General features: G+C 40.1%; 2 protein-coding genes across 3 annotated transcripts in view; both read right to left on the bottom strand.

The window, feature by feature from the left end:
- Nucleotides 1-90: 90 nt before the first annotated feature.
- Nucleotides 91-13380, bottom strand: PIGA (phosphatidylinositol glycan anchor biosynthesis class A). 2 transcript variants are annotated; one of them, XM_039873523.1, is made up of 6 exons: nt 13196-13380; nt 10238-11014; nt 5997-6129; nt 5102-5234; nt 4719-4925; nt 91-2408 (listed from the first exon to the last, which is right to left on the bottom strand). In XM_039873523.1, exons 2-6 carry the CDS (start codon nt 10950-10952, stop codon nt 2142-2144), a joined length of 1455 nt encoding a protein of 484 aa, XP_039729457.1. In that variant the 5' UTR covers nt 10953-11014; nt 13196-13380; the 3' UTR covers nt 91-2141. The 2 variants fall into 2 exon arrangements, with proteins under 2 accessions (XP_039729457.1, XP_039729449.1); XM_039873515.1 differs by lacking the exon at nt 13196-13380 and adding an exon at nt 12986-13043.
- Nucleotides 13381-15791: 2411 nt separating this feature from the next.
- The window catches only part of VEGFD (vascular endothelial growth factor D), a 37215-nt gene continuing 34257 nt past the window's right edge, over nt 15792-18749 (bottom strand). The window contains exon 7 of the mRNA XM_039873480.1: nt 15792-16241. Within this exon, the coding sequence (XP_039729414.1) occupies nt 16238-16241 (4 nt within the window). The 3' untranslated portion in view covers nt 15792-16237. The remainder of the gene's footprint in view (nt 16242-18749) is intronic.

Genomic DNA, 18749 nt, shown 5'->3' with positions numbered 1-18749 from the left:
ACAACACATCCAATTGCACTAAAAAAAAAAAGCATGTGAGGGAGTGGGGTAGGGGGAGCGCTGTTCATAACAAAAGACAAACTCAGAAAATTGTCAAAACGTCATTTTGGTCTTTATTTTTGGACACGTAGCTTGTTTTCATAAAACAGTTTTACACGTGCTACTTTTTGTAACATCAAAAGAAATACATTTTTCATAAATTCTTCATAACCGCAAGTTCACTTTTAAATAAACGTAAGTAGCAGAGTAGAACAATATGTGTGCACATATTGGCCAGTGCAATACTGATCGTTACGATTAAGGTATCTGGGAAACCTGAAAATTAACATTTACTAGAACAAGCAAATTTACTTCCATTTGCTAAAAAAAAAAAAAAAGGGAAAATAATTTGCGAGTTACACATTTTACATGCAAAAACTTTAAATCTTATCTCCATCCAAAATAAATGACAATTTAATAATTAAATGACAATTTTGAAAAAATGCCAAAAAACAAAAAATCTAAGAAAAAACAGTAGTATACCTATAAAAACTGCTGAATAAATAAAACCAAATGTTACAGTTCTCACTTTATCATGAATATTGGCACTGTTCATTCCATATTTATATGTCAGCTTCTTTGCATAAAAATCCCAATAAGATCTAATGTTTTGGATCAGTCTACTTTTCTTTAGAGAACCCCTAACTTCTAAATTTTAAAAACTGCACTCTTCCATTTGTGTTTTAGTAAGAAACACAAATGCATTTCTTATATATCAGTGGCAACAGGTTAATAGGCAATGTTAAGATATTTTCCAAAAAGGAGTTTTGTAAATATTGTCATTTAAAAAAAATCCTGTACAGAATCACAATACTGCCAGACTCTACCTAGTGCATCCACATGTGCCTCATTCTTTTCATTTCCATCCTTTATCAGAAAAACGTATTCTAAGGAGTTTCATAATAAGACACACCATGTAGATAATTTGGGGTTTAAAAACCCATGGCTCTGGGCAACAAGAAGTACAGCTAACAACACACCCGTCCACAAAGAGACTTGTGTTCCTAAAATGTTCACACTCGATTCACTATAAATTAAACATTCTGGGGTAAAGACTTTTCTACACTGACAATACTTATCAGGCATCGGCTAGGCCACAAGTGAAGGGAAGTGACTTTTCTCAAAGGTACAGGGTAGCAGCTGAGTTTGAGATGGCACACCTCACACATTCTGCTTGGAAAACACGAAGGCATTTACAGAGGACTAAATTATACACTGAAAGATGTGGAGGGTTTCTCTCTGCACTCTCATCAACAGTGATATCGGTCCCTAGTAACTAAAAAAGCATTTTCATCAACACAACTGAAGATGGAGGCTCTACCCAGGAGAATGCATACAACGGAATCGAAGAGATACTCGGAGCATGCCAGCAATTATTTTCCTGGCATTAAAAGCCTGAGCATTTTTGGCATGTTGGATATTTCACCATTTCATGTCAACTGTGACTACAATAAAGTGAGCCATTCGAGTGATAAACAGCGAATGCGCCCTGGTCCTTCACGGCAGGAAGTATCTAGTTCAATGTTCTACACGTAGTAGCTGCTTAAAACATGCTGGTAACAGATGGACCTTTTTACTCAAGAAACCTGCTGATTATACGCAATACTGAGCATACCCGATAAATGTTCAAAAATATGACTTAAACGTCTAATAAATGTGTTAAGAACATGACTTAAAAGAGTTCATAGAGTTGTTGTATTTCCCTAAAGAAAACTTGTAAACATCTGGTGACTATCTAATTAATGGTAGAACATTTAAAGTTGGCCCAAAAAAATGTCCAGAAAACATTTGGCCCTTCAGCACCCAAAGCTCCCAAAATATAATGTGTGAAAACATGTCTGTTAGAGGAATTTCAGTAGTCTGAAAACTGTCATACCTGAGTGGCTTAAATGTTCTCTCCTAAATTTGAAATAAGTGCAAGGAGTTTCTACACTCAGGAATTGCATAAGTTTTTATCTTTGCTCAAAATAAAACATTGAATGATATAGAGGTAGCATAACTTACTAAACTAACTTTAAAAAAAAGAAAAAGAGCAAGCTTGTTGTCAATAGTCTTAATACAACTATTACAAATATTGAAAATCTTCCAATGCAGGCTTTCTTCTACCTGACTTGAGACACCTCGTTATTGTCACCCTGTTTTCTACCGTAAGGGTGAGGATAAGTCCAGGCACCCTTTGGCCCCGTGGCATCCATTGCCACATCAATGAAAGAATCTGGAGTCATCCATCTCAGGAAAATGAGGAAGAGGAAGTTAAACACGGCCAACAAAGCAAAGATGCAGCCTGTTACCGGGCCACAGTGAGAGATGAGTCTGTCCAGTCGTCTGTCCATCGGCAACACAGCTTCTCCCGCCACACGGTCGTACACCTGGCGGGAGAGAGGCGGAGAATGAGCACTCTGACCCACGACAGACGACGACCAGGAATGTTTTATGGATGTAAACGGAAGCCGCTTACATTTTGTTGTCGACATAGGAAAGCTGTGGCTAACGAAATTCATTACAGGAATTACTGCCTTTTGATTCACCACTCAGGCGGCGCTTACTCTGGACAAAACGCCATGCGATACAAAGACGAATATGCCACGGCTCCTGTCCCCTAGGGATCGCCAGCAATTTTAACCAACTGTGAGAATTCTAAAGTCCTGAGAAGTTGAGGCCACTCTTCGCGTCACCTCTGTCGAGGCCGCATTTACTTCTGCAGTGACTCCCTGAAGCAGGACTGGCCTCCTAAGACTCCTTGACTCGGCTGAGCTCTCCCCGCTCGCTATCTGGCAGACATCAACTGCAATCAGAACGTGACAATCTACTGGGGTTCTTTCTGGGTACAGAGCATCTCTTCTTCCCACAGCCATGGGAGGCTGTGATGCTGAGCATGGAGGCTGGGAACGTACAGAAACATTTCATGGATTCCAAATAAAAGGAGGAGAAAGAGACGGGGAACCCTTACTTGATGGTACAGGTCAAATACTGGCAAAGAAAACAAAGTTTATTGCTGAGAATTGGTAGTAGGTGACTTGCTTTTTAAAGCACTGCTAAGCACTAGACTCAGAAATATTTTAAAAAAAAAAAACAAAGCTCTTTAAACATTCTTACTTTGAACACATAACATGGGCTACCATTAATCTTTTTTGTATCATTAATTTTTTAAACTGCATTTAAACTGAGCATTACTTGTGCTCATTCTCACATTATCAGATCTGTAAACCATCTCCTCTTGAACTCAAGTGCAAGTGCCAGTTCTACAGGTCACTGGTCTTAGAAAGATACAGGATTTTATTTCCAGCTCGTCCACCCTGAGGCCATCTAGAATGTCTCTGAATCAGAATTATGCTGGGAATTATGCTGAGACAGGTGAAGCATAACTTGTTCAATTGTCTAAACAGCACAGTTAAACTGACGAGGCGTTGAAAGGAATCAAAATGCCCTGTGTGGACATTTTGTGTAGAATTAAAAGAGCAACTACAAACTGACCTGTGTGTCCACCTTTATTTCTAGGTTAATTAATTTTTTCTCTTAAGTGACAAAGTAATTGACTACTATAAACAGAATAACAGGTATGGCAATCCATTACGAATAGGGATTAACTTTTTTCTGAATGTATACTATAAATCGCCACAGAATAGGAAAAAAAATACAGATTTTTACTACTACTTTAAACAAAACCAAAAGAAAATTTGTGGTTAAAAAAATCCTAATTAGCTCCTTTAACATATGCTGATGAGCCGTCACCAGAGTTCTCTGCCCCAAACTTATTATCTATAGTAGCTCAGATTTCTGAGTTTACATAATGTCGGTCAGGGTGAAGTCACAACTTACGGAGCTGTGGTTCTTAGGCAGAGTGGAGGATCACTGAAAAAAATCAGTCTAACCCAGTATCCCTGCCAACCATCCTCAAATTCCACCTCTGCTCCTAACGGGTCATATTAGCACCGAGGGAGCGGCTAGAGAGGCAGGGGGACACAAAGATGGACTGAACAGATCCTGCGAAGGCTACCCAGGCGACTCCGACATGTGCCCCCAGCAGGTAATCACTGCTTCGTTCTAACTTCCGAAGGAAAACCAGAGAAAAAGTGGTTATTTCACATGGGTAGAGATACTGCAAAACTTCTAGAAGGGGAGAGTGTCTCAGGGACATTTCAGTCGAAACTGTTAATGCGAAGATCTCCTATTTCAATGGAAAACGTATGTGACAATTTTTGCACTTACATTCAAATACGGCTTCCCTTACGTATAGGCATTTACAATTTAAACCAAGTAAGAAAGCCTTATAGTAAAGAGCTATTCTCACATGTTTTCAAGCAGTCCAAAGATGCAAAAATCCTTTTCCTGTAGAAAATCGTTGTAGTTAGCAAAAGGGACGCAGGAGTTTTAGGAAGTAGCCTGAATGAAACATCTACAAGTTAAAAAGTTGCCACAATTGGGCCAAATAAAACCATACATTTTCTAATAGACCTCTATGCTTAAGAATTATAAACAGCCTCAAGAAAATGTCTAAGACTAGAAATCTGAAGTCCAGGATACACCAAAAGCAATCCATTAGTTTAATTTCCATTGGGAAGAGACTTCATAAATTTAATAGGACGGAAATGGTAAACCTGTGGAAGAAAAAGTAAACGTATACATGAATCGGGAATTCGCACAGTCTTAAAATACCCCTTTCTTCGCACGTGACATACTTTTTCGGTTCTTTCGGCAACATTCCTCCAGGTGTAGAAAGTCTTCACTATGTTATGGACATTTTCTGGGGCCGGCAATGTTCCTGACTTCAGTTGGGAAATAGCTTTTTCCAATCCCTCGCACAAAGATTTTACAGAAGGCTCGCATAAAATAATAAGATTTTCTGGAAGGACTTCAGGAATCCCACCAACCCTGGTACTTACAACCTATAGAAAAACAAAACAAAACCAAAAAAAAACATATACAATCCAGTGTACTTTGTATCTCAGGAAAAGAAGCAAAACCAATGTAAAAAAATTAATTCAGAATGTGTCTAACTAGTTTTCAAAATATGAGTACAGAATCCCCAACAGTGTAAGCCCTCAAATGTTTTGAGGTTTACCTGTAAACCACAACTGGCTGCCTCCACTATTGCCATGCAGAATGCTTCGGTAAGGGAAGTATTAAGAAAAATATGTCCTTGGACTAAGACATTTCGAACATCCTTGTGTTCTAAGGCTCCCAAGAGACGCACTCTGATTTTTGAAATGAGAAAAGAAAGAAGAAAGTGAAAATCACGCTGGAAAAGAAATATAAATTATAAGCCAAGTGTGCTATTCACATTATATTTAGATTCTTACTGGTTCGAATGTTTTCCACCTCGAAAGATTAAGACTGCCAAACTCAAACTCTGATCTAAAAGAAATGGTCTTATAAAGCTGGTTAAAACCCATACAGCTAACATATTCCTAATTTTTGTCACACATATCAAATTTCATCTTTTCCAAAATTAGTTTGCATTTAATGAAAATATTAATACTTCGATGAGTATATGTTAAAGTGTCATTTCTAAACAGAAAGATGCCCCTTTTAAACTGATGCTCCATAGGCAGACACCTGGCATGCTATCTACGTAACTGAGGAAGAGAAATGTTCAAATCTGCATATACGGAGCAACTGACATGATCTGAGCCATGCTATTTAAATTACAACTCGGTATGGCTTGAAAATCCACAAACACTTCCAATCAAAGCGGTTGGTTTTTTGTGCCTTCCAGGGTGACGCTGATCATGCCCTGTAAAGTCAAATACTATTGCGCTAACAGAAAAAATAAAATAATATTGTGAATTCTTTAACTACGGTATCCCATTTTATATAAATGTTTTTAAACAGGCCCTGCATTAAATTTTTACATCAAGTATATGTAGAAGCAGCAGCCCATTTAATGCAGGCACGAAGCCAAAATCGAATTTAGATAATTGATATTTTACCCAAGACAATATGGAATCCATAAATACCTGTCATGCAGCTGGTATCTTTCCCGTACTTCTTCCAAAATGATTCTCTTTGGTCCCTCTCCTCCAATTATGAAATTTAAATCTGGGTATTTCTGACAAAGTTCAGGTATTATACCACTAAGCAAATCGGTCCCTGAAAAGAGAAAATAAAGTTGAATGTTAGAGATATTAATATTTAAGCTTAAATTCATCAGAACTACTGAGAATCTTCTCACTTTGAAAAGTATTAGCTATGCCCTCCTTAAGTAGAGAAACGAATTCTCTTAAACCTTTTCCGGGAAGGTGGATTTGTCCACAAACTGCCAGAGGTCCCCCAAGAGTTGTGTTCTTGGAGATATAGATATACACACTGATACCCATTACTTTCCACACACCCAATACGTGGACTACTCTGTTTCATTTTAACATAATATTCTTTTCACTTGTTGATGGATTGCCCACTTCTAAAAATGGTATGAGGTAGCTAACGTTTGAGTTCAAGTTTTCTACAGAGCAGGACAGCTGACTGGAGATGCAGGTCTCGTCCCAGCCTTTTAACGAGGAAGCTCTCTGACCATGGGAGTTTCCTGATACAGAAAATGAAGAGACTTGTGTACGTAAAGTCCAAGGTCTCTTTCATCTATAAAGTTCTACTGCTCCATGATTCCATTCCTTGCCATAGAGAAGGGCTAAGCCACAAAGTATAACTGCTGCCTCCACTCTGTGCAGAATGCAATCTGTACAGAAGATTTCGCAGTAAATACTATGGTATTAGGAAAATTTTAAAAACTAGTGTATCCAAATCCGCTATAGCCCACTTCCCCTAAAGGAAAGTAAAGGCAGCAGGACCTCAACTGCCCACCCTTACAGTCCATAGAATAAAAGGATGAATCTTTGTTCCTTTTTTTAATGAAATACTTTCCTTATAATATATAAATATAGCCTCGGGTAATAGAAAGCAATAAAATAAAACATGTCCTACTAATCTGAAAGTGACTATCAAAAGTGACAGCAATGTTGACACTATTTCGGAATTCCACTTATTAACAATTACAGATTGTAAACATTCAACGTAAAATCTAAAATAAGCCAGTTACTTAAGTTTATTTAAAAATGCACGCGCGCGCGCGCACACACACACACACACACACACACACACTTCTAACAATCTTCCCCAAATCAATTATAAAAATCATGGTGGGAGATATAATATATACAGGGTCATTTTTATTAACTAATTCAAAACAGGATTTATTAAGTAAACTTTGCTAGTAGTTTCAAAATGATTGTATCAGGAAACTTAAATTCACATGCAGTTTTTCTGAATTATAAAGGCTTCTCATTAAAATGTTAGCTATCTTTGTTTCAAGTCTATTACCAAATCCATCGAGTGGATTTTTAGATAAACGAGAACATGGCTTAACTTTTAACATTTAGCCTCCGATATTTCCTTCATTTCACTTCTTTCCTTTCTTTTCCCTCTCTCTGTCTTCCAATACAAAGGTTAAGAACCTATTCTTCAAATAAAAAAAACAACACATATAGAGTAATCATCATAATTGCTGACGATAGCTAACATTTACTAGGTGCTTACTATATCAGGCAATATATTTTATTTTTCAGGTAATATACTTTAAATATAGTATGTCATTTAATCCTGACAAGTAACTTAGAAGAAATGGAACTGATGAACATTGTCAATTACTATAATATTATTCTAAAAATAAAGGGGTTTTTCCCTCCACAATAAAAAATGTTCAGGTGCCTCTAAGGAGAGTCAACACAATGGAACGTACAAAAGGACTTTTCATCTCCACAAAGTCACACAAAACGGACAAGGAAAATTCCTGACTTGAACTGCTTTTCAAGCTAACAATATTTTAAAGAATCTTCTGAATCGCTACCTAGGATAATGGTGGAGGGAACAGGAGACCTTAACTCAAAAAGAGCTGAACTCACGTTTGTCATCTGTTACTTACTGTGTAACCTGGGTGAGTTACTTACCCTGAGACTCAGTTTCTTTGTTACATGCAGAAAACATCTACCCTACAGGTGTTGGGAGGGCCAAGTGAGGTAGTGTACCATGCACAGGCTTTATCAACTGCAGAATATAAATGTTAAGTTGTCATTACCACACGCGAGGTGGGCGTGCCTGCACACGCACAGGGGCACTGTAAAACCCTGGGCAAACAGGCTCAAGAGAAGAGGGAAGAAACCAGCCAGGAAAACTGGGGGATAAGAATTTTGGTTTATCCTCTCTCTCACTTAATACATTCCAGTGGGCCTTTGATACCTGGCCCAAATGAACACCTCCTAAGGAAATTAATTTGTTAGTGGATCATTATATAACTACTCACTTTTGGGCTACACATGTGACCGTTCCTTCTCAGAATGTTACTTTTTGGCATAGGGAGAGGGATCAATAAATATCCGTTAAATTACTGAACAGGGAACAGGAAAGGCCGTGCCTTCGCCCGGCTGGTGTTTAGCTCAGCTGGTGAAAATACCATAATTAATGAAGCACAGGTTTAATCATTGTACAAATAGCTACTTTTGCTCTGATCCTCAACCATACGTGCATCATACTTTCTCAGCTTGCTAGCTCACAAAGGTATACTATTTGATTTAAAAACATTTAAGCACATTTTCTAACAAATACATACCAATATCCTGAGAGATTCAGAACATAGAATGCTGGTCGATTAACATCTTGATTAAAGAACGAAAGCACATCACTGCTTTTACCCCAGAAAACTCAGTTCGGCAGCAGTTTCTTCCCCTAAGAGGACTGCCTGATCAACCTCAGCTCTCCATTACAATGGCCAAAGTGGGTTTCAGGCCACTTGTTAACACACGGGTTTCACTTCTGATCCCACTGCTGAGCCCCACGCTTACCAAGAATCAGCCGCGTTGTCCACAAGTCAGTCTGATGCCAGCTGTACTTGTTACTATATTAAGTAATTTGATTAAATAGCACAGAAACTGACAAAATTAATTTCTAGGAAATTAGCTGAAGTTTGAAGAATTCAATAAAGGGAAGTCACCGAAAAAAAAACTCTTATCAAGGTAGGGGGTATCTTAACCACTGTTATAAAATCAAAAACAAATGATAAATCCAGAAGTACATTACTTCATATGTTTTTAGGTCCTCACTCCATTTAAAAGAAACCCAAATTGGCAATTGTAAATGACGCTTTTCGAAGGTAACCGTACAAGATAGCGCAGCTCAAACCTGTGGACCAGTACACTCGAGCCTGGAGGCCTACGTCAAACTATTGGCAATTCAGCGCACGTTAATAATATTTTGGGTTGAATTCAAATATCTAATGGGAGGTTATATATTACCTTTTTAATGATTCCTCACTTTAATTTTGATTACTGGACAGGTTTTCAAATAGCGTCCAGAAGACCATTTATGTCTAGAATAACCAGACTGTTTAGGACTTAGTAAATAAGGCTCTACAAATTCTACTGCAGAAGCACTAATAAAATCTTCCTTGATAACGGTGAACATTTATCGAGTACAAACAGGGCTAAGCACTTTACAGAAACCATCACTGAACTCTCACAAGATTCCCACTGTGGCCCAAATTCCACAAATGAAAAAATTTGAGACTCAGATGTTATATAGCTTGTCCTCGATCACACAATGAGTCGGGACTGGACGTTGGGCCATGTAATCTTTCTTTCATTACTTACCTGCCAGCATGTCACTAAAGGCTTATCTATGATTAAATGAAATACGCAAGCTAAAAAACAATAACGTCTTTTACGAGTTCATTGCATAAAAAAAGACAAGAAAGCTATAAATTAAAATATTCATTCCCCGTCATCCCTGAAGAGTACGATTTCAGCCGATTTTAGTTTTCACCTTTGTGCTTTTCTTAGTTTTCGAAATATCTGTAAAGACATTACTTTTGCAATCAGAAATCGGTGGGCTCAGCCCTGAGCTTCTTACTGCACGTGCAGCACTGTTACTTTTAAAAAGCTCTGATCTATTAAACGGCATCTGGTTATTTTTTTTTTTCTAAGTAACTATGAAAACATCAAAGGTTGGAGGAGGGTGGGCAGCATTCACCACTGTTTCAAAAATTTTTTTGGATGTATAAAACAATATTCAACCTTTCTTTGCTATATTTAAAGCAGGAGTCATAAAACCATAAAACAAAATAAAAAGCCAAACAATCATTATATACAAGTATTCAACAGATTTCTATAACAGAAAAATCTGTGCAGTGCAATTGTAGCTATCATTTCATTACCTTTTCTGTAAACAAGTCTGCTGACAACAACAATGGTTATTATACTATCATGCCTTCTAAATGGGTCTGGAGTGAAGTCAGTAGGGTCTACGGCATTAGGAATGACGGACACTATTTCAGGATTCAGTGCTGCTCTTAGCACAGTGTTTTCCTTACTAGTGTAAGAGACACAAATTATGTGGTTTGTGTCACAAAGAGACACAGTTAGAAGCTTGTTTGTAAGCACCGAGCTGACATCAGCAAATCCAAAAAGGGAATGGTCCGTGAAGACTGTCTGGAGCCCCATTGTCTTGGCGTGGAAGAGGGCATCGTGGGCCATGGCAGAAAAGGAACTATGTGAGTGGATTATCGTGACTCTCTCGCGAACAAATATGTACCTGAGCAATGGCAGACTGTGAAATAGGGTCGTGGCTGTAGATTGGTTGTACATGACTTTCAGAGGCAAGTAATAGACTTTGAGGCCATTAGTGAGGTAACGGATGCCTTTTCGATTTCCGTAAGCATGGGTGACAATTATGACCTTGTGTCCTCTTTCAATCAGGCACTGAGAGAGCTGGTAAATGTGGCTTTCCACGCCTCCCATATTCGGGTAGAAAAAGTCTGACACCATGCATATCGAATGGGTGTGGGTTCGACATGTGGGAAGACTTCCAGGGCTAACATTGAGCGCAGCTGAGTGAGGATGGCCGTGCTCGCCTCCTCCTCGGTAGGCCATGCTGAGATGGTTTGGGCATTAGTCCTTAGAGCGACCCACTTAAGACATGTGTCGTCTAGTACCTGAAAAAGAGAAAAAAAGGATCTCAGCTCAGAGACAAAATACATTCCAAATTTCAAATCCAGATATAAATACTGTTTTAATGTTAATGTAAATTTGTTGGCTTTGCCCTGAGAAATAAAGCAAAGCGTATCGTGAATTTACTCTTTTGACATTTACTTGCTTAGCATTTACTATGTGCCATATAACAAAACTACATTCTGCAATGTCCTTATATCTTCATTTTGCTTTAAAAAGACTGCTGCATGTAATTTTCAGAAATAAGTTTGTTACACCACAGTATATAATCATTTGCCATGCTAACAAACCAGTTCATTCCAATATCTACAAATAGGGCTCTTTACAGAAAAAGTATGCCAACCCCACTTGAGAGTTTAGCCACTGATTCAGTGAAACACATGAACTTCTGCTAGTATTAACTTTGTGATTTACACTAAAGTATTTCTGCAGCTAAAGCCGTCTTTTGGGTCTTTTGGAGAGCAGCTTTTTTAAGAGTCACTGGCAGGACATGCTGCAGACATCCACAATTTTCTCCTCCCTTATTCAAGGACCGAGATAATCAAACTGGTCCCTTCATTTTCTTAATCTTTCTTTCAGTTATGTAGGCCTTTCCGCCATGAGCATCCCTCCCTTCAGTTTGGAGTCTTGAGGATAAAGACTAAACTAGAGATGGGCTGAATCTGGGGCCACTTTCTACATCTAAAGTAGGAAATGTTTATCTCAGGGGGCTCCTAAATCCTTATCAGTGCAAAATGTCCCCCTTGATATTCGGTACTATTACAGATTCTTAGGCTTTTAAAGCTAGAGAGTCTTGGAAACCTACTGAAAATCTTCCTCAGCTTTACAAATGAGATTTCCACGCCTCCAGAAACTCAACTATACAATGGGAAGCCATCCTAAAGGTCTGCGTTTCCGATTTCACCCGCAAACTCAGAAAATAAAAGTAACTGCAGGTACAAAGTCTTAACTATTATCTCCAACGAATTCACCTATATTTTAAATATATTTTCAGAAATACTCTATAAGTGTTTGTTGACCTGAATTTACTAATTAAGATTCAATATTATCAAATACTGAGATTCTTCAATTGTGTACTTTTAAGTGGTTTCATTAACATTTTCTTAACTGGTTTGTCACCTAAACTCGAATTTCCAATGATATTCAATTTAAAAAGATAGATTATAACGAAAACAATGGGCTAAAACATCAAATGAAATCATTTAAAGTTTTTCATCAACCTGCAAAGTTCTGTGAGGGATCTGCCTACTTCCACCGGGTTACTATGCCTAACGTCTTTATGGCGTAAAAGCTCGACAAGCTCGGCAAACGGCACAATCACGGAATCTTAAGATTTTCAAGCTATAGCGAGGCTGGAAGGTCTAGTGAAAACCTTTCATTCTACAAGTTAAAAGCCAGACAAGTTGAGCGATGTGTCCAAGATCTCCGCCTCGTCCCAGCTACTTAAGTGCCAAATGTGAGATAGCCGTAAAATTCTCGACCACGTCCAAAGAGTCTCTGGGCAGTCGTTAGCAACAGAGGTTCCCGAGGAGCCTTGGCGGGGTCTTGGGGTCAAGAGGACAGAGTTTCCATCCAACCCCTAGGCACTACCCCGGCTTCACTCATTGAGAGGACACTGGGGAGCGCCTGTGCCAAAGGAAGGAACAACCCCGCTGGGGTCAGGCGGGGTCTCGCCAGCCACAAAAGGAGGAAAAAGAGAGTGGGCAGGGGTCTGAGGCCGGGATCCCGGAGCCCTTCACCCCGCCCTCCTCAGCCCCGCCAGAGCCGGCTCCAGCGCGTCCGCCCCAGCGCATCCTCAGCCCCGCTCGGGACCGGAGACCCTCAACCCCCGACTTTTGACCTCCAGCCTGGCCGGCTTCGCCCCCTTAACGGCTGCCCACACTCCCACGGGGAAAATCCGGTCCCACCGAAAAAGGCTAAGAGTGCCGGCGCTGGGAGGTCAGACGCGCGCTTACCGGCAAGTCCCATGGCCGCCAGTGTCCGGACCTCCCGCGGCAGCGGCCAGAGTCCCACCCCACGGCCCCGAAACACCAATCCGGGGCGACCGCACCCGAGAGCCACGCCCCCGAAGCAGCCAATAACAAAGAGGCGCTGGGATCACGTGCAGGAGGGACGTTCAGTCCCCAACCTTCAGCGCGGGATGTAACATCAGCGCGCGAACGTACCTGTACCCGCGGTGTTCCGGAAGACTTCTTATCTCTGTATGGAAAGCACTAATCTTCGGTTTAACCTTTTATATGAATTCCCCATATCGCAAATCTTTAAAAATCGGCCCTGGTCTCTTGTTACACAAGCTGCCTTCCAGGGTCCCTCCGCAGAGTAGAGCCAGTACTCCCAGCGTGCCTCGCAACGACCCTGTAGCGCTGCTGGGAGTTGTAGTCTGGAGGCCTTTGAAGGCGAATCCGAATTTAGAAAACGATCTCCCAGAATGCACCGCCCTTCTAAACCTGGATCTTGCCAAAGAGTGGGTGGGTTTGAACCTTGGTTGCCTAGTTACAGCGTCTCTTTTCTGGAAGCCTGGTCTCTCTGGCTTCCGATTGGAGAGAATTGGGTGGGAAGGCCACAGAAAGGCGGGGTTATGGTGGCGTTTTGTTTCCGATTACCTGTGCCTCCACCAAACCATGCTGGTTCTTACCTCTCTGGCAGGGTTCTGTGATGTAACAAATGAAAATACCCAAATAAAAGGTCAAATCAAATTAAAAAAATTTTTGAACATCAGGTAAATATTTTTATATATATGTCCCAAATATTAGGGACTTTACTAAAACATTATTCGTCATTTATCTGAAATTCAAATTTAACTGGGCATTTTGTTGTTTTATCTGGCAACCCTACACTCCGGAGAAAGAAATCTGCGATCTGACCTCATATATCAATTCCCGCTCAAACTGGTTCAACTAGCTGTGGTGGTGCTTTGCCAAGAGGATGATAAGTCAATGGGAGTGGTCCGATCCAGCCTTCACAGTCGATACTTGCAGTTCCCCAGCCCTGCCCTATAGACACTTTAGAGAACAAATGTCTTCCTGAACACCGTCACCCGCACTCCTTTTAAGCTTATAGAAAACCTGTTCATCCCTGAAGATTTCAGCTCCTTTCTGACGCCCTCCCCAAACATCGAGAGAATTAAATTCTCTATCTTTTGTATTTTGATAGTACTTTGGTCGTATGCTGGTATACCATTTGCCAGGTGATATTCAAGTTGTTAGCCTGACTGCCATCCCCCTTCCTCCTCAATCTGATCCTTAAAGACTTGTGTCTTCTTGGAATCTTACATGGACTTCTTTCTGAAAACTGGCAATTATATTTGCTTGCTAAATGTCTGCCTTCCCAGCCTGTAAATAAGCTGAGGTAGGGTCTCTTCCTGGTAATAGACATTGAATAAGTTTTGGTTACACTGATGAATTTTTAAATCTAATACCAACACATTCCCTGACACATATTGTATAATATAATGAAAATATTTCAGTGAATCTTATAAAAATTACAGTGCAGTGATATAATTCAAAGAGCATTTTGGTTGTAAGATTTGAAGTGTATTAATGAGTTAACCTTAATGAATAAGGCACAAGTAGGAACAGATATTCTGCACTGTGTTAATATTGAAGCATCAGGGAATAAAGGGATACTTATTCAAGCTAAATAATTTAAAGTTGGCTTCACAGATAACACCAACACTACCAGACGGTACAACATTGCTTTGGTCTCCTGTTCATTTTTGCAAGAGGTTTTAAGACAAAGAGTATGGATAGACATCCTGAAAGGTATAAACGAGGGTTAAGCCTCATTTTTTGAGCCCCTGGCTTGCCACTGCTACAGTTCTGATCACAACATACTTTTGTAATTCTACCATGAATCTTCTAAGATCTTGATGCCAATACTCCTTCAAAAGAATTGTGATCTTTTTTCAAAACAGAACAAATATTTTCTATCTTTATTATCAAACATTTACTGAGTGCCTACTCTGTAAAAGGCCGTGTGGGCAATAGAAGGAATAATAAACATAGTCTCTGTGTTTTAAAAGCTTTTTATCTTTCTTAGCTTTTCTATACCTTTTACCAATAGTATAAAAGGGATCCGTTTTTCTTGAAAGGTTCTTTGTGTTTTAAATACTGTAGAATAGGTTGACCTTTATAAATATTCATAAAGGCACACTGTTGCTGAGTCTCTCTGGGGAACGAGGTTGAGAATTCTGCAGGCTGTTCCAACAAAGTCTATGGGTTCCAATAAAGTCTGAAAACATCGAACATTCATCACGTTCCAGTCTCTGACCTAGGCACTGAGTGTTAAAAGGCAAATAAATCACGCTTCACAATCTCATGTGGGTACAAGACTCCACTTCTAATCAATTAAACCTTAAGCAGAGGTCTCTAAGGCTATTTTCTAAAAGTCAAAAGTAAGTTGTAGCAGCAGGATTAAGCTATAAATCATGGGATAACTCTAATTTTAGTTTTCTGCCTAAATGTATAGAATCGAGGTATGCCTTTAGGGAATTTTCTTAGAAAACACTAAAAGTAGACTAAAATACTTACATGCAGTGTATTCTGATTACACTTAATAAAACATGAGGGCAATCAGTACCAGTTATAGTATAAAATGACCTATAAATGGAGGTGTAAAATAAATGTGGATATCACCTTCCCTTGAAATTCAGCTCTTTGCAAATACATATGTAAATTAACTCCCCTGGATAACGTTGGAGTGGGAAGGCAACACGGTTGTATTGAGAGTCTCCTATCTATGTACAAGGCACAAGGCAAGGAATATCTGGCATAAGTTTTATTCCCAAGGAACTAAGACAAAATTAAGGCATATGCAAATATCTATGATAAAAGGTAGAAAGTGATACATGCCATAAGAGAAATACAAGAAAAATGCTGGGAGTTCGGAGAGGAAGAATATTTCTAGCTGCCAGAATTTGGCTAGTAGAAACAAAGGGTGCTTACGCAACTGTTGGCAGCAAGAACATTCCAAGAACGTGAACAAAGTACAGAGACAGGTGATGACTCTCCAGTGAACACTGTTGTGCAATTATACAGGGAAAGAGAAGGGGAAGGGTTCAGACAAAGAGAGGGTGGCATTTCCAGGCAAGATTGGAGCAAACTGGTAGAGGATCTCGTTAAGGAAAATAGACTTGAGGTTGAGCCAGACTTCCAGCCAAGATGATGTTTTCAGTTAATATTTTGAGACTCCTCACTCTTCGTTCTGCTTTAACTGGAAAAAGAATAGACATATCAATGAGAAAATTAAAATGCTACAGCAGTGATTTAAAAAAGAACATAAACACTTCTCTGTATCAGAAACGGAACCACAGTGCAAATGGTAATCAGACCAAAGCCATGTAGATCCTGGACTCTGTATGTGGAAGGAGGAAGACATGAACCAGGGCTCAGCTCTTATAGAATAATAGAGACTGACAGGGCTCCGTGTGCAGCTAGAGATAGAAACCAGGCTTGTGGGAGATTTACATTGGTGGCCTTCAATGAACCACTTTCCAATGTTCGCACCTTTGTCTAATCCCCTTCCACACTGACTCTGGGCTTGGCCGTGAGCCTTGTTTGGCCAATGGGACATCGGTAAATGAGATACAGAAGAAACTTAATGGCCAAGGGCTAGGCTGTGAAGAAGCTGGCAACACACTGAATAATGAAAAGCCACATGGAGAGAGGCCCTGGAAAACAAGAGCTCATTGTGTGCATTCTGGTGGCAGATGAATTCCCATTCCCTGGTCACAAAATCAGTGCAAAACTCCGTTATTTATTAAATAATTATTCATTAGGTACCTTCTAATAAATAATTATTTGTTAAATAATTATTCATTAGGTACCTATATGCAAGGTGTTCTCACACTGAGGACTGAGTAAATTAGACAAAATCTAGCTCTTGTTGACCAAAAGACCAAATCCATTAAGCTCACAATTTTCGCCAAACTATTACTTCCCTTAAAAGCCTCTAAATGGATTATTCATGTCATCTCCTTTATCGAGTATCTCAGACTGTATTTTAATCTCATCCAGCTCTAGCCATTATGCTGTCCAACACGTTTCCATTTCTACAGAGCCTCCCACCACACTGCTTTAGTCACCGATTTATGATCTGTGCTGTCATATTAAGACATTCTCTGGCCTGTGGCTTAAATAATTAGGGATATCAGGCATCACTGGCATTTATTGTTTGCTTTAATCTCTTGGGGCTTCTCACATATTTTTATTTTGCAACAAGTTGAGAATTATCAGCCCACATCCCAAAGCTATTAGTATGACAGATATTCCTGTACAATGACCAGAGAATTCTAATATGGCAATAGGCCAGTCACCCCACCTCCGCCCTGAGGACCAGCCCCATCCCAGCTCAAACCCAGACTCAGGAATCCAAGTGCAAATCTCTTGGTGGTTATTGGGGCTTCGGGAAGAATCAAGGGGAGGGGTTTTAGAAGTGCAAAGGCAGATCACAAATAGTTTTGTCCTAACCCAGAATTCTCGATAATATCTCCATTTAAATGGCAATTAGAAAGTCGGAACCACCAACCAAAACATGGTTTGAGTTGGTTTTAGGGCAGGCCCAGGAATCCAGGATAAACCAAGAACTTTACTCAGTCATGCTTCTCTCCTTCAGGATAATCCCTTAAATTTATAAAGTACCTTGAAGTTTTTAAACTGTTTTCACTTATAGTATCAAGTGAAATGAGGAACTCTGAGATACAGGGAGATGAGGTTATCATCCACATCCGATAGGTGAGAAAGCTGAGCCCCATGAGGTTGCTTAGCCTCATATTACGATTAGGGGGCAGAGCCTGTCCTTAAACTCAGGTCTTTTTGCCTTGGCCAGGATTCAGCTTCTCTTTTTATCAGTCAAGGATAAACAAAGTCACTCCTTTAACTGTGTGGTGTCCTTGAGCTGTTTTCTGCCCCAGCTCTCAAGAGAACTTAACCAGATACTATGGAGGAGGAGAGAGTAGTAGAAACTGAATAGAGGGGCAAAGCAAGGAGTCGATTGCTAATACATTTAAGAAACTAAGTTATGTGCAAGAGCTTGCAGAAGCCTGAGAATCAAATAGTAAAACTAGAAGGACTAAGACCTGTTGGCATCAAGGTCATAAAGTGAGGGCAAGAGGAACGGTGACAGGAGAGGAGGAATGACTGGGCCAATACCAGTAAATGATGAGGCAATGGTAATGGCAGCAGAGTGGGGACTGGTTCCACAGCCAGGCCAGGCCGGGCCAGTTGACATCAGCTGTGTCGCCAGGGTAGGGACTGAGAACTAAAGCCGGGAAAGGAGCAGAGGACCCAGAGCCATGGAGACCTTCAGAGAATGAGGGGAGAACTCGGAACTGGTTAAAAAGCCTGAGAGGGAAGGCAAGGATTGGCCCAGGATCCAACAATTCTACCTGTGGCTTTAGGAGAAACAAAACTAGTTGCTATATTTCCCATTATCTTCCTCCTTGTTATCATACTGCTCCACACCGTTTGGCCTGAGAAACGTGGGCTACACAGATTTGATCAGGGCAGTTTCCAATTATAAAGAGGTCAAAAGTGTAGTGGGGAGCTAAACATGAACACGGCTATTTACAAGTGCATGATAAATACCATAACAGATTGTCTGTCTGTCTGTCTGTCTGTCTGTCTATCTATCTATCTATCTATCATCTATCTATCATCTGTCTTCCATCCATCCATCCATCCATCCATCCATCCATCCATCCACCCAAGATGCTCGGGAGGG

This window comes from Pteropus medius, unplaced genomic scaffold (genome assembly GCF_902729225.1).
Source record: "Pteropus medius unplaced genomic scaffold, Ma_sr-lr_union100, whole genome shotgun sequence".
Classification (NCBI taxonomy): domain Eukaryota; kingdom Metazoa; phylum Chordata; class Mammalia; order Chiroptera; family Pteropodidae; genus Pteropus; species Pteropus medius.
This window is presented reverse-complemented; position numbering and strand designations above follow the sequence as displayed.